General features: G+C 71.4%; 2 protein-coding genes across 2 annotated transcripts; both read right to left on the reverse strand.

Annotated features, from left to right (window-relative positions):
- Nucleotides 1-1,447: 1,447 nt before the first annotated feature.
- PANK4 (pantothenate kinase 4 (inactive)) lies at nucleotides 1,448-14,763 on the reverse strand. Its single transcript, XM_062190312.1, has 19 exons — nucleotides 14,632-14,763; nucleotides 10,647-10,729; nucleotides 10,219-10,433; nucleotides 9,735-9,918; nucleotides 9,563-9,655; nucleotides 8,712-8,865; nucleotides 7,932-8,113; nucleotides 7,707-7,788; nucleotides 7,375-7,475; nucleotides 6,065-6,220; nucleotides 5,502-5,614; nucleotides 5,212-5,299; nucleotides 4,445-4,596; nucleotides 3,911-3,966; nucleotides 3,733-3,782; nucleotides 3,222-3,326; nucleotides 2,690-2,790; nucleotides 2,547-2,615; nucleotides 1,448-1,836 (listed from the first exon to the last, which is right to left on the reverse strand). The coding sequence occupies exons 1-19, from the start codon at nucleotides 14,753-14,755 to the stop codon at nucleotides 1,623-1,625; spliced, it is 2,322 nt and encodes a 773-aa protein (XP_062046296.1). The 5' UTR covers nucleotides 14,756-14,763; the 3' UTR covers nucleotides 1,448-1,622.
- A 1,642-nt stretch (nucleotides 14,764-16,405) lies between these two features.
- On the reverse strand, nucleotides 16,406-17,659 carry HES5 (hes family bHLH transcription factor 5). The gene is made up of 3 exons (XM_062193063.1): nucleotides 17,606-17,659; nucleotides 17,359-17,524; nucleotides 16,406-16,671 (listed from the first exon to the last, which is right to left on the reverse strand). Exons 1-3 carry the CDS (start codon nucleotides 17,657-17,659, stop codon nucleotides 16,406-16,408), a joined length of 486 nt encoding a protein of 161 aa, XP_062049047.1.
- Nucleotides 17,660-20,713: the final 3,054 nt, after the last annotated feature.

The following is a 20,713-nucleotide window of genomic DNA, read 5'->3' on the forward strand; positions in this document are numbered from 1 at the left end:
TCTGAGTCATTCTCTATTCTCCTGCCTGGCTTCTACCCCGTGGGTGTGCGCCGTGCTGCAGTGCCGGCCTGTGCACACGGCGCGCCCTGGACGGGGCCTGTCCCCTTGTCACCCTCTGCACACACGTGTCCTGCAGACAGAACGCAGCCCCAGCACACACCCCGCCCTGGGGGCCACCCCTTCCCACCCCTGCAGCTGCTGGCCTGCCTCTCAGCCCAGGGAGCCAGGCAGGGACTTGGGCTTCTGCCCAGGAGGACGTGGGTCTGTCTGCAAGACCCGGCTGCCTCGACAGGACGAGCCCAGCCCTTCGGGGAGGGGGCCCAGGGCACACAGCCGGGACACTGGGGTGCTGTAGGGGGCCCGCCCCCTGCTCCCCACCATGCAGAGACTCTGGATCAACCATGCTCCAAGCTCGGCAAGGCCAAGGTGGGGGACAGTGGCCCCTCAGCCCCGTGCCCTGCCGGGCTCTGGAGAGGAGCCTGTGGACCTCAAGGGCACGGGCACGTGCGGAACACGGCTGGGGCTGAGGGTGTGGCTGGCACCGGGAGCCCGGTGAGGGGTCAGCTGTCCTGCACCAGGCAGCCCAGGGCCAGAGGCGAGGGGCGCCCACCAGGACCTGCAGGCCAGATGGGGCTTCCTTATCAGGCCGCTGCCCTGGGACGGCTGGACTGTGATGGGGCTGGTGGGGGTGACAGCCCCCCAGTGGCAAAGCGTGGGTCTCCAGGACCCAGCGGGCAGGGCAGGGACGCAGTGTGGCTGGCAGGGGTCACGGCATCACCACAGCGGGGTGAGACAGGCCTGGCTCAGGCTGGCCTGCAGGCCCTGCACTGCCCAGCAGAGCTGTGGGAGGCGTCCAGCCCCCCGCCCCCTCGCCCAGGACAAGAGTGTCCAGGCTTGGGTGACTTGGTGGGAAGCGAGGGGCAGTCATGGCGGTGGCAGCCACTGTCCCCAGCAGGCGCCGCCACACTGGCCTGGCTCAGCCCTTTCACTGTGGGGGCCTTGGCCACCCTGGGGTCCACTGGAAGGCTCAGGCTTCAGAGCCCAGGGAGCCCGTCCTGCTGTCTTCTCCCTGGGTGCCGGCACCAGCTGAGGGGACCCTGGACCCTGCAGCTGTCCCAGGCTGCAGGTCACAGCGACAAGCAGAGAGCGGTGCCTGGGGCGGGGTCTGTGCCACCCCGGCGCCCTCCAAGAGCCCTCCAGGGCCACCGACGCCTCGCTCGCTCTGCAGGCAAGGGCCCTGGGCCTCGCTCTGGCCCCAGGTGCAGCAGGGAGAGGAGTGATGTTGCCAGAGGGAGGAGGCACGGGGCGGGCAGGGGTCCGGGACGAGGGAGTCAGACCCATGAGGTTCTGGGGAAAACAAGGGCCCTGCCCGCTGCACCCGCCGGCCGCCCGCTCCCGCACAGAACGGCCCCAGCCTCGCTCCTCGACTGCGCGTGGTGCCCGCGGCGGTGGCCGTCACAGCCGTCTGTATATATTTATATATTTATACATATATAAAAGACTATTTCACAGTTAAATGCCCTCCGCCACGGCGCCCCCGGCAGGCCGGCCGTCAGTCACGGGTGCGGGGCGAGTACTCCGAGGGACACAGGTCTCTGCGGCCGCGCTGAGCCGGGCGGCGCTCACTCGGCCGGGACCTCGTACTTGAAGATGACACTGAAGAGCTGGCCGCCCAGCCGCGCGGCCAGCCAGGCGTTCTTGAGCACGGCCAGCTTGAGGCTCTCACAGCGCAGGGCCGCGTGGTAGTTGGTGTGCACGGCCCGGCCCATGCCCTCGATGACCACCAGGTCGGCGCCACGCTCCCGCACCAGCGCGGCCAGCCCCTTGTCCAGGCGGCTTTGGGGAGGAAGGTGGCAGTGAGACCGGGGTAGGGGCTGGACCCCAAACGGCTCCCCGGGGCGGACCCCCACCCTCCTGCACCAGCAGGGGCTCCTGCGCCCAGCCCTGCGGGGCGGACTCCTCCCCCGGACCCCCGGCCTCATGCAGGACTGCGCCATCGTCCATCATCTGATTTTAGAGACAGCCTTCTGCGGTGGGAAGGGGGGCTGGGAGGCGGGCTGGTCGCCGTTAAAGGGCCCGCAGCCCAGCACCGGGGTCCAGGGCCCTGCTGACGTGCACCTGCAGGCTCAGATCTCAAGTCCCTGCCCCGACCTGGGGCCCTGGTGCCGTTCCTGCCTGGCCCAGCCCCAGCCCCAGGACATCTGGGGAGCGCACCAGGGCCCGGGAGTCGTCTCCTGTCTGTTCTTTCTCTGTCTCTGCCTCTCAAACACACACGCGCCGGGGCGAGAGTGCACTAACTAGAGACCAGCGACCCGCGCTCCCGAGGCCGCGCTCTCCCCTGGAATCCGCAGGCACAGAGATCAGCGCCCGTCATCACTGTCCACGGTGACGGCGGAGACTCCCCACCACCCAGGCAGAGGCCAGGCGGGCGCCCAGCGTGCCTCTGCCAGAGCCGAGTGGCCACGGGGACACGGGCTGCGGCAGCCCTGACCACCCAAGGCCCATCCCCCACAGGTCCCGGTAAAGGCGGGGGGCGGCGCGGTTACCTGAGGTCGAGGCAGGGGGAGCTCGAACCGGTCTGCACCAGCAGCAGCTTCTCCTCTCTGAGGGCCGTGCTGCGGGGCACAAGGTGGTCAGGGCCCCACACCACACAGGGCGCCCCCCCCCCCCGGCGCCCACCTGCACTCACCGCACAAGCGGGTCCATGGCCGCGATGCGCTCGGCCACCAGCAAGGACTCGCTGTGCGTCACGTCATTGAGGGCGGGGCCCGAGTTGCACGCCAGGATGACCTGTGGGGGAGGCCGGGCTCTTTAGGGCCCTGTTGCCCGGCACGACGCTGGCCTGCACGCAGCCGGGCTCTCCGACAGCGGGCCCCAGCGAGGGCAGAGCCGCCCACCAGGGCCTGCCAGCTGCCGGCTGCTGAGGGGCCAGGTCCTGTGGCCCCCGTGAGGGGAGGAGCTGTGCTCAGGGCCTGGCTGCAGTCACCCCGAGGCTGCCATAAACAACTTCCCAGGAAGCTATGGGGTCAGACCCGAAGCCCCAGCAGAGAGACCCATGACCCAGGAGGCCAGGGTCACCCGTCGGCCTCGCGCGCACCTGCACCTACCTGCTGTGCGCGCAGGAGCTCCGACCACGGCTGCCAGAGGCCCCCAGCACCGCCAACCCCACCAAGAGCCACGAAGCCCAGGGGAAGGTCCCACCACACAGCCTCCTCACTCACCTCCGTCCCTCTAAAGAGTAGCTCCCTGACAAAGGGGAAGACTCCCAAAATGAGGTCTATTCCACTGTTATCTGCGAAAATTAAGGCACATTTATGAGGGGGCCCCTGTAAGACAAAACCAGGGCGTTCAGTTGGGAACAGGCGCGTCCAAAACTTCAGACCCCACTGCACCCACTCCCGGGGCCGGGGCCACACCCACTGCACCCACACCCAGGGCTGGGACCGGGCGTCACGGCCCCAGAGGACGGCAGGCACTGGGGACAGGGACAGCCTGCAGAGGCCACACCCACTCCTTCCAGTGAGCAGACCAAAGCCTTTGTGTGCAGGCGCAGCTGGCCTGGCGAGCGGTCACTGCAGGTCAGGCAGAGTCTGGCCTCGGCAGCGCAGAGACTGGGAGGGGCTGTGTGCACGGCCTGGGTCCTGGGCCACCCCCGCTGGCTCTGTGTCCCCCGTCTGGGCCCCTGACCCCATGTTCCCTGCCCCCGGGGAGAGGCGCGGCGCCCGCACGCACCTTCAGTCTCTGCAGCCACGCGTCGTAGGAATCCACGAGCCAGGGCCGCTCTGCGGAGACGGAGGAGACGAGATTGGCCGGCGCTCGTGGGCCAGCGTGGGGGGCCTCAGGGGGCTCCAGGCCGCAGGCTCTCCCAGCCCTCCCCGACCAGGCCACAGACACGCGCGCTGGCTCCTACCTTGTAACTTCCTCTTCGCCTCTTCAAACCCGAAGTGCGGATCGGACTCGAGGACGCTGGGACGGGACGAGACACAGTCACCAACGACACGGCCACGAGCCCCACCCCCCGCTGAGCCCGCGGGTGACACTGTGCGTTTCCGCAGGACGGCAGAATCCCAAGAAAAACTCAGCCCCGTGGGGCGGGGGCGTCTCCATGATGGGCAGCCACGGGTGCCGGGCAGGGACCCCGGCACAGCCCTCGTAGAGCGGCTGGACGTGCTGCCCAGAGGGCAGTGAGGGTGGGCAGGGTGTGCACAGATCCTCCCTAGGACCGTGGGCGCCCCCTGTGAGGGACAGCTGCCTACAGTGGGGAGCGAGGGACTCCGGGTCCGCCCACAGCAGCGGCGGGGGCGGGGACGCGTGGGGCCGTGCTCCCGCCTCTCCTGACTTGGTGCTGTCAGACCCCAATTTCCAATCCACGCCAGGGCCCTGGGGGCCGCCCCTCCCTCACACGGCAGCCAGCCCCGTGTGCACCCCCTGCGTGGACACCTACTCAGCCACGGCCTTGGCCCCCCAGTCGAAGACGTTGCCCGCCAGGAGGCCCTTCGCCAGCGCCAGCTGCCGCTCCTCCCAGCCCAGGGCGTCCAGGGCGCGCACCACGCTCTGGAAGCCCCGCAGCGCCACGCCATTCTCCTGCTGCTTCACCTGCGGGCGGGGCGGGGCGCGGTGAGAGCTGCAGGCGGCGACCAGCACCACGCTCCCTGGGGGCTTCAGGCCGGGGCTGCCTGCCAAGGCTGTACCAGGCTGACGTGGGGCCTGCAGGGCTCAGGAGGGGGCCTGGGGGACACAGCCCCGCCCATGGGAGCCACTGCCCAAACCTCACCATCCGCCATGGGCACGCGGCGGGGGGGGGGGGCAGGGGGCGTGGTGAGCAGCCAGCCCTGGGCAGAGAAGCACAGCAGGGCTGGCACCTCCAGGCTGACACCTGCGAGCAAGACGGACGCCCCCACCGGCTCTGCGAGCCCAGTGCTGACCCCCGGAGGCCACACAGCCCCAGCCACGGGGAGACAGAGGAACCTCTGGTGGGTTCCGCTTCCTGGGGGCCACGGGCAAGCCCAGGGCAGCCCCTGCCCCTCCCCCAGGGGACCCGCTGGGGCCGTGCTCACACTTGCCCCCCCTCCACACACGCCCAGCAGCCTAACCGGCACTCAGCTGTCCTCGGGTTCCCGTGCGCTTCCACACCAGCACCAAGCCAGGGCCACCACGAGACCCACACGGCCCCAGACACCGTGCGCCCCCTCGCTGTGCAGCGGCACTCACTTTGCAGTAGGGGTCCGGGAAGTTGAACTCGTTCAAACAGTGCTCCCTGGTGTCCAGCAGGCTGCGCACGGTCAGGCTCCCATAGGCACTGGGGACAGACCAGGGCAGAGAGGCTGAGCAGGCCGACCAAGCCGGTGCTGCTCTCTGTCTGGGGCCAGCCCCACGGCGGCCAGGAAGCCCAAGGAGGCGTGCGGCACGGAGGCCACGGTGGTCACGGGGCTGCCCCCCCCCCCCCCCCCGGCCGGCGGGGCGCGGGCTGACAGCAGCGGGCGGCGCGGGGCGGCACTCACTAGGGCTGCAGCCGCAGCACCTGCAGCTTGTCCCTGTACTTCTGTCGGAACTTCTCGGCCCTCTCGGCCGCGTCCAGGGCCTCGGGCTGGCTCGCCACGGCTCGCTTCACCACCTGCCAGGGCGGGCCGTCAGCAGGGCCAGCTCTGCCCGCAGAGGCCCTCAGGGACACGGGGCTTCCCCGGCCGCCCTGGGGCACGGGTGCAAAGCCCAGGCTCAGGTCCGCGTCCTTGGACAGGAGCCCCTCACTCGGGGCAGACCCGGCTGGACCCCCAGGTCTCACGTTCCACCCCCGTGGCCTGGAGCTGGACTTCACCTGTGGCCGCCCCGACCCCGTGCAGCTCAGGTGCTGTAGTGCAGGGCCTGGCCCCGAGCTGCTGCAGGACAGGGCCCGGCCTGGGAGAGAGGAAGGCGCCCGGCACAGGTGGCGCTTCCTGGAGCTCAGGGAGCTGTGTGGGGAGTCTGGCCCCGCCCCGCCCTCAGTCAGCAACACTCAGGGACAGCCAGGAGCGCGGCCACAGGACTCGGGCGCTGCGCCCCCCAGCCCCACCGCGCCGAGCCTCACCCCGTCCAGCGCCTCCTCGAAGCAGGTGAGCCAGTACTTGCGGGCCAGGGCGTCGTCAGTGAGGTCCACCGTGTCGGGCACGTAGGAGGCTGGGTCCAGGAGAAGCGGCAGGTCCACCAGTGGCCTCTCCAGCCGGTCCATCTCCAGCAGGTCGAACTGGAGGACAGAGCAGGGGCGGAGATCACCGTGGTCCCCGGAAAGACCCCAACCCGACTTCCTAAGTCTGAGCTTTCCCTGCAAGAACACAGGAGCGCCAGCACCCCCCCCCCCCGTGCCACGCTGGGCCTCCTCCCTCTGGCCAGCACCCCTTTCTGTGCCGCGCTGGGCCTCCTCCCTCCCGCCAGCACTCCCCCCCGTGCCGCGCTGGGCCTCCTCCCTCCGGCCAGCACCCCCCCAGTGCCGCGCTGGGCCTCCTCCCTCCCGCCAGCACCCCCTCCTGTGCCACACTGGGCCTCCTGCTGACCGCATGGTTTGGCACTGGGGTGCGGGGGTGGCGGTCTGCCCTCCTCAGCCCCCTCCCACAGTGGCCTGTGTCCATTCCAGCACCAGCTCTCCCCGCTCCCCTCCCAACCCCCCGAGCCCAGGCTGTGTCTCTAGTCTCCAAGGGGAGACTCCAAGGGGCTTTTCTGGTGCTCAGGGCCCTGCGCCTCCACCCCGCAACGTGGGCGGGGCTCTGGCCCTCCAGCCTTGCCCCCGTGGCCCCATCGCTGGCCCGTGTGGCCCCTCTGCAGGGCTGACGTCTGCTCACCGCGCCCTGGCTCCACCCGGCCAGGGCTGGGCCATTCCACGGCGCCCACGGCCATCAGAGCCACAGCCACTTGCCCTGCTGGGAAGGGCCTAACCACACGTGCACCCAGCGTGTTAACCGGACTAAGCAACCACCCGTGCACCTGCGGGCCAGAGGCCCTGCACCGGGAAGACGGTCCGGCCTGAGAGCGTCCACTGCCCACACCCCTGCCTGCCCACACGCCGGGCACCCGGCCCTTCTCCACTACCTGCACTTTTGCCAGCCCCCGGCAGAGGGCACCAGGCCCCCGCGGGAAGCCCTCGAGCCGCTGATGCAGGCACACACGGGGACGTGGGCAGTGGGGCCCACCCCGCAGCCCGGCTCTGCTCCACCCAGCTCAGGACACGGCCAGCCCGCCGTCCAGTACACGGGCCTCACCCCAGTGGGGTGGATTCAGAGCCTTCCCCGGAGAGCGGACCCTGCCGCTGAAGGAAGCCATTGCAGAGCGCTGGTGTGCACACGGCCCTGGGGAGGGGTCTGCTCCGAAGACACGCGAGGTGCCCACGCGGGACCCGCTACTCACGGTGCCGCTCCGGGCCCGCTGCGTGGGGCCCAGCCCCGGCGAGGTGCTCCTCAGCCCCGAGCTGCCGGCGTAGTTCTCGCCCCAGCTGTACTGGTTAGGGTCTGCGGAGACAAGAGGCCAGCGGGCTGGGCCAGAAGCTGCCCCTCGTTCTCGTCCCCCCTGGAGGCCTCAGGACCGCCCCCACCCCTGCCCGGGCCCCGCGCGCCCCGCCCCGCCGCTCTACTCACTGTCCTGCTCCGCCCCGCCCCGCCGCTCTACTCACTGTCCTGCTCCGCCCCGCCCCGCCGCTCTACTCACTGTCCTGCTCCGCCCCGCCCCGCCGCTCTACTCACTGTCCTGCTCCGCTCCTCTCAGAAAGGCGCCGATGGCCCCCAGGTAGCCTTCGTGCCTCAGGAACAGCGCCTGGACCTCCCCCTGCAGAGCCAAGCCACGTGTGGCCACACGCGTGTCACCAGCGTGGACGGACACACAGGGCCCACACCTCCCGGGGAGCGGAGCACGGGCCGGGACCACGCCAGCGGCCTCCCGTTGGAACACGCGTGTGCTGGCGGCCGCACCTTGGAGAAGAAGTTGATGCTGTAGGTGATGGTGCGCATGGTCACGGGGTGGCCCCGGATGAAGAAGCCGCCGAAGTACACGCGGTCCAGGCCGTGCAGCCGGGCGTGCAGGCACGCCAGCTGCCCCACGTCGTTGCTGATCATGTGCAGCAGGCTCTTGGCCACATCTTCCTTCGAGAACTCTGAGAATAAGCACACGGGACACGCGTGTGGCGAGGGGGGAGAAGGCAGGGAGGACGCCGCAGCGCCCGGCCCACGTGACCCGGGTGACCTGCGTGTGACCTGCGTGTGACTGCTGGACGGATCAGGCTTTGCTTTCCAAGGGCAAAGAAAGTGGCCGGCGTGGTGCTGCAGGGGTGAAGCCACCGCCCGCGACGCCGGCCTCCCGCACGGCAGCAGCTCCGGGCCCGGCTGCTCCAACCCACCCAGCTCCTTGCTCGTGGCCTGGGAAAGGCACTGAAGACGACCCAGGTGCCTGGGCCCCTGCACGCGCGTGGGTGAGCTCCTGGCTTCAGCCTGGCTCACCCCTGGCCGCTGCGGCCACCTGGAAAGTGAACCAGCAGAGGGAAGACGTCTCTGTCTCTCTCTCTCTCTGTCTCATCCCCTCTCTGACTCCTTCAATAAATAAATAAACCTTTAAAAAAATGGGACCAAAAAAGCCTCAACAAAACCCAGAAGCCAAACCCCACACTGCTGCTAAGTCACACGTCCCGCAGCCGTCCCGACAACACGGCACGCTGTCCCGCGCCAGGGGCCCTGTGGGCGGGGCCCGGCAGGCACCTTTGTCGGCAGTGGCAGACTTCCCGAAGCTGCTGGCGATGAGGTCGCCGCTCAGCCCCAGGGTCTGGTGGGCGCCGCCGTACACGTCGCGCACCAGCATGTCCACGTTGGCGTGCTGGCCCCTGGAGGCCAGCTGCAGCAGCTCGTCGAACTTCTGTGGGCGGAGCAGAGGCCAGCGGGTGAGGCGCCCGCCTCCCGGAGACTGCCCCAAAGGGAGGGGAGCCGGGCAGGCCCCGAGGGACCAGCACCGAGGGGCGCTCCGGAGGAGACGGCCAGGCCCCGAGGGACCAGCACCGAGGGACCAGCACCGAGGGGCGCTCCGGAGGAGACGGCCAGGCCCCGAGGGACCAGCACCGAGGGGCGCTCCGGTGGAGACGGCCAGGCCCCGAGGGACCAGCACCGAGGGACCAGCACCGAGGGACGCTCCGGAGGAGACGGCCAGGCCCCGAGGGACCAGCACCGAGGGGCGCTCCGGTGGAGACGGCCAGGCCCCGAGGGACCAGCACCGAGGGACCAGCACCGAGGGGCGCTCCGGAGGAGACGGCCAGGCCCCGAGGGACCAGCACCGAGGGACCAGCACCGAGGGGCGCTCCGGAGGAGACGGCCAGGCCCCGAGGGACCAGCACCGAGGGACCAGCACCGAGGGGCGCTCCGGTGGAGACGGCCAGGCCCCGAGGGACCAGCACCGAGGGACCAGCACCGAGGGGCGCTCCGGAGGAGACGGCCAGGCCCCGAGGGACCAGCACCGAGGGGCGCTCCGGAGGAGATGGCCAGGGCCAGCCCCAGCCGCCGCTCAGCGGCCTTGCCCCAGGAGGGCCGGGCGGGCCGGGAGCCTCTGCCGGCGCGGGTACCTTTGTCCTGGTGAGCAGAGCCCCGAGCCCCCAGAAGGTGCCGCCTCCGATGGAGCTGCCGCCGATCCACTCGAACCTGTCCTCGGCCTCCACCTGGGGCATAGCGGGGGGCGCGCGAGTGCAGGGCCCGCCCCCACCCGGCGCCCGCCCCGGCCACTCGCCCGGGCCTCACCTTCACGATGGAGACCCCGGAGCCGATGTTGACGAGCAGGTAGGGGAAGATGTGGGGGTGGTTCGTCTGGAAGCGGAACTCGGCGTCGGCGTCGCCCTGGCACACGAAGGCCTCCTGCGGGATGTTCCTCAGCACGAAGTTGCAGCCCTTGATCAGGCAGCTCAGCACGTCCTCCCGGTGCACCCTGGAGCGAGCCCGGCACGGCACCCACGCCGCCTGAGCGCCCGGCCGGGGCCGCGCCCGCCTCCTGACCACGGGGCCCGGGGCCACCCCCTCCCCCACTCATGCCGCCCGCCCCTCCCCCACCCCGCCTCCTGACCACGGGGCTGGGACCACACCCTCCCCCACTCATACACCCCTCCCCCACTCATGCTGTGCCCGCCCCTTCCCCCGCCCCTCCCCCCCATCCTGACCCCCGGGGCCAAGGCCCCCCCCCACGCCTGCCTGACCACGGGGCCGGGGACCGCGCCCTTCCCCCACTCACTTCAGCTGCAGCTTCTCCTCGATGAGGTCCTGGAACTTGTAGGCCCCGCCCCCTGTGGCCTGGATGACCTTGGTCTCGGTGTTCACCAGGTGGGCTTTGATGAAGTCCAGGCAGGCCTCGATGTACGTGTTCTCGAACTTGACGAAGTGCAGGCGTGCGGTGACCTCCTCCTGTACCGACACCTCGTAGGGGGGCTCATGCTCCTGCCCCGAGTCCTGCGAGGCAGGGGGGGCTGCACGCGGGTCCCTGCACACCCTGCCCCGGGCACCAGCCCGCAGCCCGGGAACCCCACTTGCCAAGGCAGCACCTGCACCAGACGCCTGGCCCGCACCGGCCTTCCTGGGGCGCCAAGTGGTGCGTGGAGGGGACGGAGCGGGGCCGCGGGCCCCCTGAACACGGGCAGCACAGCCACAGTGCGCGGGCCTCACCTTCCCCGAGTGGTCGAAGGACCTCACTCTGGCGACTTTGTGCTGCACTGTGGAGTAGTAGGCCAGCTTGGTCAGCGATCCACCTGCGGGGACACACGGGGCGCTCAGCCCCGCCCACATGACCTAGGGCAGGGCCCCTCAAGGCGCGGGGTCTGGGGCACCTGAACGTGAGAGCCGCGTGGGTGCCTCGTAGGAAGGGGAGGAAGCAAACACCAATCCTTCCTCCCACCCCGAGGCAGGGACCCCCAGTGCCCCCACCCCGAGGCAGGGACCCCCAGTGCCCCCCACTGCAGCTAAGGGAGGGGCCCCCAGTGCCCCCCACCCCGAGGCAGGGACCCCCAGTGCCCCCCACTGCAGCTAAGGGAGGGGCCCCCAGTGCCCCCCACCCCGAGGCAGGGGCCCCCAGTGTCCCCCACCCCAAGGCAGGGACCCCCAGTGCCCCCCACCCCGAGGCAGGGCCCCCAGTGCCCCCCCACCCCAAGGCAGGGACCCCCAGTGCCCCCCACCCCAAGGCAGGGACCCCCAGTGCCCCCCACCCCGAGGCAGGGGTCCCCAGTGTCCCCTACCCCAAGGCAGGGACCCCCAGTGCCCCCCACCCCGGCTTGGGAGGGGCCCGCGGCTGTCCTCCGTGGGTGGGCACCTTCAGGACCCGCAGCCAAGCTCACGCTCAGCAGGAGCAGGCGAGGGAAGCAGAGGGGGGCGGGGCGGGCACTGCCCTCCTGGGACCCAAACGGCCGGTAAACCAGGACGCACGGGACAGCGAGGTTAGGATCCCAACTCTTTCAAGGATGAACGGAGTTTGCTCTTCAAAAATAATATTTGAGGGGCCGGCACTGTGGCGTGGCAGGTGGAGTCGCCACCTTCAGTGCCGGCATCCCATATGGGTGCCGGTTCAAGTCCCGGCTGCTCCTCTTCCCATCCAGCTCCCTGCTATGGCCTGGGAAAGCAGTGGAAGATGGCCCAGGTGCTTGGGCCCCTGCACCCACGTGGGAGACCCAGAAGCAGCTCCTGGCTCCTGGCTTCGGATCGGTTCAGCTCCGGCCGTTGTAGCCATTTGGGGAGTGAACCAGCGGATGGAAGACCTCCCTCCCTCTCTCTCTCTGCCTCTCTTCCTCTCTCTGTGTAACTTTCTTTAAAAAAATTTTTTTTGAACGACAGAGGGGAGAGAAGAGGCGGGCAGAGACCTTCCACTCGCTGCCGCGGCCGGGGCCCAGGGCCCAGGGCCCAGTCCGCTCTCCCGTGGGCGGCAGCGAGCCGCCACTGCTGGCTCTGAGGCCGGGTGTCAGAGAGAAGCGGGGTCTGAAAGGAGACCCAGGACTGGAACCCTGGCACTCTGCCGGGGCGGTGTCCCAGGCGGCACCTCCAGCGCCGCGCCAAACGCCAGCCCCGGGGGGCGAGAGACGGCGACGCTGAGGCCACGCAGGCTCGAGGGCTGCATCACGGCCGACATGCTGGGACAGCGAGGCTGACGCTGTCTGCACGGACGGGGCTGCTCCGGACACTGAGGGACACACTCCAGCCAGGGAACCACCTGGAAACACCAAGGTCCCGAGAACCACCCATCAAGGGACCCAGCTCCTCGGCAGGCTGCCCCAGCCCCGAGCCCCGGCCTCTGTGCGGCAGGAGGTCAGAGCACCCCCACGCGGGGCTGGAGGACAGGAGGACGGGCACAGCCCTTCCCCCACCCCTGCCCGAGGTCTCAGCCCCTGGACCTGCCCCGCCCTGGTCCTCAGCTCCCACAGCTCCTGCGTGGAGGTGGGGAGGGGTCCCTCCAGACGCCTGCCCCTCCCCACACTGGGGGCTCCTCCTACTTCCAGCCCAGGAGGAAACGGTGGGGACAGGGCCAGACCCGGCTCAGACAGCAGGGCTGCAGCTGGCAGGGATCCCTGGGAACCCAAGGCATCCGAGCGAGGTTCCGGGACGCCACACGGCAGGCACGGCCCTGACAAGGTGCCACCACGGCCCGTGCTCCCGGGGCCCGGCCGCCTCGGGGAAGCTGCGGACACTTTTGGGTGTCCCTCAGCACCCGGGCCACACCTTCACGGTCACCCTGACCCACGGGGTCACCCTGACCCCCAGGGAAGGTAGCACGCACGCACGCACGCACCCCGCAGAGGCCCAAGGTCAGGTCAAAGCTTCCGGGCTGTTTTCCAAGAGCCCAGTCGCTGGCTGACCCGGGTCCCAGGCGAGGGGCCTGCGGAGGGGGAAACGGGGCGGGGCCGAGCACTTGGTATTTTATAATTTCTGAGAGAACGAAGCAGGCTTGATCTTCACGAATGAAGACTTCGGATTCTGTTTCTAGTGACTTTAGACTCGGACCTGGTCCGTGCGGCTTTATTTTGTATCGAGTTTCCTCAGCGTTCCCCGCCGCAGTGGTGGGCACTCGGGCCGCGGCACGGGCCCTGGAGGACAGAGCAGGAGCCCTCGGGACACACAGGTGCCTTCCCCGGCAGCCCGCGGCGATCCGTGCTCACGAGGCGGCGCCCTGAACGTCGGCGTTCCACTGCGGAGAAGCTACGCGGCCACGGTGGGGAATCGTCAACTAAACTTGTATGTTTGGAGGAAAAAGCCTTTTTTGTAAAATATTTAAATTTATATAAGAAAATGACCCGGGAGTGTACAGAACACTTGCTCTGTCGCGTGGGGCAGGAGACGCCCAAGGCCTGACACGCGTCAGCCGTGGCACACTTCCCGTGGAATGAGCCCCAGAGAAGCCCGGGGCGGGGAGGGGCAGGGCAGGTGGCTGGGAAGTGTGCCGGAAGTCTATTACATACACGCTGGTGCCCGCCCGGGCCTGCGCGGCCGGGGGTCTCTCCAACGGCGTCCGTGCGCCCTGCAGAGCCCCTGGCCGAGGAGGAACACGACGGCCCGGCCTGCAGGCTCCCCTCCCCGCCCAGGTCCCGGGAACCCCGACCCTCCGGACGCCACTCCGCGGCGAGGGGCGCTCAGGACCCAGCCCACGCCCCCCACGTCCGGGCAGAGGGCCACGCGCCGGCCCCAGCTCAGGGACCCAAACTGCAATCGGGCGTGGAGGGGGCGGAGCCCGAGGGGCAGCGGCTCGGCCTGGAGCGCAGAGCCGGGCGTGCGGTGGGGAGGGGTCTTCCCCGCCCCTCCCCACGAAGGCTTTGCTGGCTGTGGCACAGGCCCGGGCGCCCGGCGCACTTCCCCGGCGCGGGCCGCCCTCCCACTCCCACCGGACGCGCTGCCCCGCGGCGAGCGGCCGGCGGCACGGCCTCTGCCCGGCCGCCGCAGCCCCCGGGGCGCGGTCCGGTCCGGACCCCGCCGCTCCCTCGCCGGCGGCACGGGCCAAGGGGGTCACCTTCCTCGGGGCCGACGGGGCAAGGCCGGGAGGGAGGGGAAGGCGGGCAGGGTCTCGGCGGAGCCGGGCCCCGGAAGCTCGGGCAAACGACGGGGGCGCCCGGACGCGAGGGCGGCGCGAGTCCCCGAGGCCCGTCCACGGTCCCGCGCACTCACGCCAGCTGTCAACGGTCCAGGGCGAGGCCTGCGGGCGGCGCGGACTTCACGCGGCACAGGGGTCCCAGCGGGCCCGGCCCCGGGGGCTCCAGGCCAGGGTCGTCCTCGTGCCGGCCCCGGCAAGGCCGCCAAGCCTCAGGCCGGCCACCTCAGGCCGTCAGCCCCCGGCCCCCGGCGGCCGCCAACCCTCCCCCGGTGCCCCCTCCCGCCCGCGGCCTCCTCCACAGCGGCCGCCGCCGACTACGAGTCCCGGCATGCCCCGCTCGGGCCCGCGCGGCGCCTGCTGGGAGCGGTAGTCCGGCCGCTGCCCCAGCCGGCGCGCCAGCGCGTTCGGGGGACTACAATTCCCGTGAGGCGGCGCGCGGCGGTCCGTGAGGCTGTGCGCGCGGCGGCCCGTAAGTCCGTGCGCGGCAGCCCGCACCCCCGCCCTTCGTCCTTCCCGCCGCCCCCGCTCGCCGCCGGCGCCCCGCGCGCTCCGGCTGCCAGCCCCAGGCGTCCGGCCCGCCGCTACCTATGTCGATGGCGAAGCGCTTGGCGTTCTCCAAGTTGCGGAAGATCTCGTCGGGCGGCAGCGTGATGCTCTTGTCCAGGCTGTCCCCGCTGCTCCCGCTGCCGCTCGCTCCACACTCCGCCATTTTGAAAGTGCCCGGCCAGCCTCATCAGCCATGGAGATATATGCGCATATATTTGACTGTTAAACGCCCCGTGCATATATTATGCTAATGAGACCCGCCCCTCTCCTCCGGCGGCTCGGGCCCGCGCCGGCCCGGCGGGAGAAGCCGGGCGAGGGTGCCCGCAGGTGGAGCGCTGCCGCCGCTTCCCGGGCTCGCCGGGGCTCGGCACGGGTTCTGGGCCGGGCTAAGCTGGACGGGCACTTGTCCCTGCAGTTTGGGGACTCATCATAGAGTGCAGGGCGGGGGAAGCGAGAATTCTGGGACCGAGCCGGGTCGGCATCCCGGGCCCGCGCGGGGGTGCGGGGGCTGTGGGCAGGCCCTTGGGAGGAGCTCTCGCTGGAAGCAGGCGGGCTGAATTCAGCACCTGCCTCCCGGGTGCCCCGGGCCGGCTCCCGCGTGTCCCTGGCCCTCACCCTCCGTCCGCGAGCTGCCTGGCGGGCCTCCCGGAAACGCGGCTTGCGGGGCAGTCCCCGGAGCTCCGGAGGCCAGGGCGCCGTGTCCTGCAGGGCCCGGGGGCAGGACTGTACCGGCGGCCGCCCCGGGCGGCGGACCCCTCGCTGATGCACCCATAGCACTCGGAGGGGGAACCCGGCCCTGTGCTCGGCACGCGTGGCGGGACGCGACGCCGCCCGGACGTTTGCTGCAGGGCGGGGGCCCAGCTCCCACCCGCCCTGCGCCCTGGGGAGCCTGGGCTCCGAACCACAGGTCCAGGTTCTGGCCATCACCCCCAGCCCCCTTAGCGAGGAAGGCACGGCGCCGCCTGACTCGCCCTGGGAGGTCAGCCAGCCTGCTGGGGCCGGGGTGGGGCTCTGCCCTGGGAGCCCACCAGGCCAGGGAGGGCGCAGGGGCTGCGGGCTGACCGCGTGTCCACTTGCCCAGCCAAGACGCCTGTGCTGCCGGAGGTCCACAGCAGTGTGGGGCCTGGTCTCCCTTTCAGTGGTCAGCAGAGGGGTCCTGGGGCTGCCATTTTGCCACCAGTCCCCCCCACCATCTGTAAGGTGCTAGTGGGCAGGCCTGGGGCGGGAAGCCCAGGCTGTGCACGGCTGCCGCGGGCACACAGCCAGGGAAGCCCCCAGCCCGGCGGCTCCCCCCGCGTCCGGGCCTCCCCTGTTGGTGAGCGCAGAGGGGCGCTGGCCCGGGGGGCAGCACCGGCACGCGCCCGCTTGCTCCCTGCCCAGTGGCTGCGAGGACACCAGAGACGACACCAAGGTGGGCACTCGGGTTTTATTGAATCTTCGGCGCAGTCGGCGGCCCCCACGGGACCGGGAGTTCGCGTTCCCAGTACCGAGTCGTGCCCGCGCGCACCCCCACCCGCCCCGCCCGGCCGGTCCTGTGAGGACCCCGGCGGAGACCCCGCCCCCGCAGCCCACTGTGAGCCCCCACTGTTCTCCTATGAGGATGCACCTGCAGGTCCGCCTTCACAGAAGGCAACTGGCGCCGGGACCTCCCGGAAGTCGCCTGCTGAAACGCAGGCGGAACGACCCCGCGGGGTCACACAGCGGCCGTCCCCGAGCCTCGAGGACTGTGCGCGCGCGCCCTCCGAGCGCGCCCCCGCCGCGGGCCGGCCAGCCCGGGCAGGGCGCCTGGTGCAGAGGGGCGCGGCGCCTCGCGTCACCAGGGCCGCCAGAGGCCGCAGGGCGGCTGGCGCGCGGCGGCGGCGGCCTTGGCGGAGCAGAGCGCGGGCGGCGGCGCGGCGCCCGGCGCCTTGGGCTCCGCGGCGGGCGCGGCCGGGGGCCGCTGGAAGTGGTAGAGCAGCTTCATGTGCGTGTCGCTGGCGGCGTGCAGCGTGAGGAACTGCACGGCCTCCTGCAGGCACCACGAGTAGCCCTCGCTGTAGTCCTGGTGCAGGCTCTTGGGGCCGGCGGCGGCGGCGAAGGCTGCGGGGAGACGCGGCGTCGTGAGCGGGCGGCGAGGGCGCAGGGGCTGGGGCCGGGGGCGGGCCCGAGGTCAGGGCCGCAGGGGCAGGGTCGGGGGGCGCGCTCATCTTTGCCGCTCTCCAGGGCCCTGGGCCGGGGCCGCGGGGCTGGGGCTGGGCGCGCGAGGGCTGGGTCTGGGGGCGGGCGCGGGGTCGGGGCCGCAGGGACTGGGTCTGGGCGCGCGCTCGTCTTTGCCGCGCTCCAGGGTCCCGGGGGCGGACGCGGGGCCGGGGCCGCAGGGGCTGGGTCTGGGGGCGGGCGCGGGGTCAGGGCCGCAGGAGCTGGGGCTGGGCGCGCGCTCGTCTTTGCCGCTCTCCAGGGCCTGGGCCGGGGCCGCGGGGCTGGGTCTGGGGGCGGGCGCGGGGTCAGGGCCGCAGGGGCTGGGGCTGGGCGCGCGCTTGTCTTTGCCGCTCTCCAGGGCCTTGGGCCGGGGCCGCGGGGCTGGGTCTGGGGGCGGGCGCGGGGTCAGGGCTGCAGGGGCTGGGGCTGGGCGCGCTCGTCTTTGCCGCGCTCCAGGGTCCCGGGGGCGGGCGCGGGGGCGGGGCCGGGGCCGCAGGGGCTGGGGCTGGGCGCCCGCTCGTCTTTGCCGCGCTCCAGGGTCCCGGGGGCGGGCGCGGGGCCGGGGCCGGCCTGGGGGCGGGCGCTCACCTTTGCTGTGCTTCAGGTAGCTGACGGCCATCTCCAGGATGTCCGCCTTCTCCAGCTTGGAGTTGGGCTGGTGCCGCGCGAACTCCTGCTCCAGCAGCAGCTTCAGCTGTTCGATGCTGCTGTTGATGCGGTCTCGCCGCATCTTCTCCACCACCGGCTTCCGCAGCTGCGGGAGGAGGGGGCGTCAGGCAGGGCCGCGGGGCACGCGGGGCACGCGGCCGGCGCGCCGGGCGGGGCTGGCACTTACTCGGTTCTTCTCTTTGGGGCTAAGCAGCTCCACGGCCACGGTGCTGGGGGCCATGGCTGGCGCAGGAGGCGAGGGCGAGGCGGCGCGGGCAGGGCCAGGCGCGTCCCGGGCTGGCGCGGACCCTGGGCCAGGCCCTATATAGGCGCGGGCGGCGGCCTGGCGCCTGGGGCCCGGGCGCCGCGGCCGTTCCCACACTCGGCGGCCAATGGCTGCGCGGGCCGCACAAAGGCGCCGGCCCATTAGCGCACGCTAAATTGCCTGTGAATTGGCGCGGGCACAATGGGCGCTCCCGGAGGAGCAGGTGGGCCGCGCCGCACAATGTCCGGGCTGTGGGAACGCGCTCGCCGCATTAGCATCCCCGGGCCTGGTGCTGGGAGCCCCGCGCCTCAATATGCTGCCTTTTCCCAGGCCGCGGGCAGGGGAGGGGGCAGGAAGGAGCGGGCCCCCTCCCCACCCGGCCCCTCCTCTTCCCCAGCGGCTCCCCACGGCTGGCTGGCAGAGGCCTCAGCCAGGCAGCGGATAAGGCAAAAGCCCCGGAGCTACCAAGTGCGGGGCCCCCAGCAGCCTGCGCACCCTGCCTGGCGGGACTTGGGGCTCTGGGCTCCTGGACCGACAGGCACCTGTGCCCCCCTGTCCACAGGCGCCTGTGACCAGCCCCACTGGCTTCGGCCCCCTGTCCAGAGACCGTCCTCTGGGGCCTGGGAGATGGGCCAGCAGTCTTTGGGCCGTTCCAGGAGCCGGGGTCTGGCACCTTGGCACCCCTATCCCCACCCCCAGGAACAATTTACCAGCTGCTCCCAGAATGACCAGGCGCCCCCCCCCCCAACCTGGGGGGCCCTCTCCCCACCCCACCCGGCTGGGAATCCCGCCGCAGAGTCCAGGAAGCCCCCCTCCCCCCAGTCTCCGCTCCCCGCGCACAGCCTGGTGGCACCCGCCGGCTTTGCCTTCCTGCAGATCTGTGCGTTGCCAGTGGGCAGGGAGGGGCAGCAGGCGGCAGAGCCCGGCAGGCCCGAGCCCACACAGACGCTGCGTCTGCTCAGATGGACTCTCTAGAGGCCCACAGGACGAGTGATAACCCTGGCACCACCTGAGCTGAGGGTGGGCACCCAGGGGAGGCCCTGGAGCCCACCCACACCCCGGGAAGTCACCATCCTGCCCAGGGTCGGCCTCAGCTTCTGCAGCCTGGGCACTGGCGGCAGCGACCCCAGAGGCCGCGGGGTGCCTGGTGATGCTGGCGGCCTTGCTGGTGTTGCGGTCATGTTTTGGTGACCCCTCCTTGGTTTTGGGCTCTCCCAGCTGGGGTGAATCACCTGTGTGCCCTTCACACACCCCTGCCAGCCTGGGGCCCAGCACCGGGGACGTGGCTAGCCGGGGGCCGGGGAGTACGGGAGTGGGCAGGTGAGCCTGGAGCCCAGCACTGGGGCCCAGCACCGGGGACGTGGCTAGCTGAGGGCCCGGGGAGTACGGGAGTGGGCAGGTGAGCCTGGGGCCCAGCACCGGGGACGTGGCTAGCCAGGGGCCGGGGAGTATGGGAGTGGGCAGGTGAGCCTGGGGCCCAGCACCGGGGACATGGCTAGCCGGGGGCCCGGGGAGTACGGGAGTGGCAGGTGAGCCTGGAGCCCAGCACTGGGGATGTGGCTAGCTGGGGGCCTGGGGAGTACGGGAGTGGCAGGTGAGCCTGGGGCCCAGCACCGGGGACGTGGCTAGCCAGGGGCCGGGGAGTATGGGAGTGGGCAGGTGAGCCTGGGGCCCAGCACCGGGGACATGGCTAGCCGGGGGCCCGGGGAGTACGGCAGTGGGCAGGTGAGCCTGGAGCCCAGCACTGGGGATGTGGCTAGCTGGGGGCCTGGGGAGTACGGGAGTGGGCAGGTGAGCCTGGGGCCCAGCACTGGTGCCCAGCACCGGGGACGTGGCTAGCTGAGGGCCCAGGGAGTATGGGAGTGGGCAGGTGAGCCTGGGGCCCAGCACCGGGGACGTGGCTAGCCGGGGGCCCGGGGAGTACGGCAGTGGCAGGTGAGCCTGGGGCCCAGCACTGGGGACGTGGCTAGCCGGGGGCCCGGGGAGTACGGGAGTGGCAGGTGAGCCTGGGGCCCAGCACTGGGGACGTGGCTAGCCGGGGGCCCGGGGAGTACGGGAGTGGCAGGTGAGCCTGGGGCCCAGCACTGGGGACGTGGCTAGCCGCGGGCCCTGGGAGTATGGGAGTGGGCAGGTGAGCCTGGAGCCCAGCACTGGGGCCCAGCACCGGGGACGTGGCTAGCTGAGGGCCCAGGGAGTACGGGAGTGGGCAGGTGAGCCTGGGGCCCAGCACTGGGGCCCAGCACTGGGGATGTGGCTAGCTGAGGGCCCAGGGAGTATGGGAGTGGGCAGGTGAGCCTGGGGCCCAGCACTGGGGATGTGGCTAGCCGGTGGCCCGGGGAGTACGGGAGTGGGCAGGTGAGCCTGGGGCCCAGCACCGGGGACGTGGCTAGCCGGGGGCCCGGGGAGTACGGGAGTGGCAGGTGAGCCTGGGGCCCAGCACCGGGGACGTGGCTAGCTGAGGGCCCGGGGAGTACGGCAGTGGCAGGTGAGCCTGGGGCCCAGCACTGGGGACGTGGCTAGCCGGGGGCCCGGGGAGTACGGCAGTGGCAGGTGAGCCTGAGTCCAGGCTGGCGCTGGTCTCTACTCTGCCAGCTGCAGTGGGCAGCTAGGCCCACACATGCCCTGGCCAAGGCTGCTGGCAGCAGGGACCCAGAGCCGTGTCCAGATGGGGGGGCGGCACCCAGGCCAGGCCCCGCTCCCTCTGCAGGCTTAGGAGGGGGCAGTTGGTGGGGGCTCATGTCCTGCTCCGTCCCCTCCCCGGAGCCAGCTCGTGGCCCAAATCAGACACGTGCCGAGCAGGGGGATGTGACAGGGGCCAGGGCTGCAGCCTGCAGGGGTGAGGGTGGTGGGTGGGCTGTGGGGGCTGCCTCCCCCCCTTCTCCCCTCCCGCCGCACTGGCACTGCTTTGGTCTGATCTCCAGTTGTGGGAAATAGGAAACGAATGGTGTGGAGCCCCGGGCGGGCAGATGCCTCTCGGCCCCCGCCCCCGCCCCCGCCCCTGGACTGGCGCGGCTGAGATCCGATGTCCAG

This window comes from Lepus europaeus, chromosome 5 (assembly GCF_033115175.1).
Source record: "Lepus europaeus isolate LE1 chromosome 5, mLepTim1.pri, whole genome shotgun sequence".
Taxonomy (NCBI): domain Eukaryota; kingdom Metazoa; phylum Chordata; class Mammalia; order Lagomorpha; family Leporidae; genus Lepus; species Lepus europaeus.

What these genes read in the sequence shown, in the direction of transcription:
- HES5 (XM_062193063.1), bottom strand. Translation starts at nt 17,659, where the DNA reads ATGGCCCCCAGCACCGTGGCCGTGGAGCTGCTTAGCCCCAAAGAGAAG. An exon ending in GCCCCAAAGAGAAGAACCGA is followed by an intron (nt 17,525 to 17,605) that starts GTAAGTGCCAGC and finishes CTCCTCCCGCAG; the next exon opens with CTGCGGAAGCCGGTGGTGGA. An exon ending in CTACCTGAAGCACAGCAAAG is followed by an intron (nt 16,672 to 17,358) that starts GTGAGCGCCCGC and finishes GTCTCCCCGCAG; the next exon opens with CCTTCGCCGCCGCCGCCGGC.
- PANK4 (XM_062190312.1), bottom strand. Translation starts at nt 14,755, where the DNA reads ATGGCGGAGTGTGGAGCGAGCGGCAGCGGGAGCAGCGGGGACAGCCTG. An exon ending in CTCTGCTCACCAGGACAAAG is followed by an intron (nt 8,866 to 9,562) that starts GTACCCGCGCCG and finishes CTCCGCCCACAG; the next exon opens with AAGTTCGACGAGCTGCTGCA. An exon ending in TCCCGGACCCCTACTGCAAA is followed by an intron (nt 4,597 to 5,211) that starts GTGAGTGCCGCT and finishes CCCCGCCCGCAG; the next exon opens with GTGAAGCAGCAGGAGAATGG.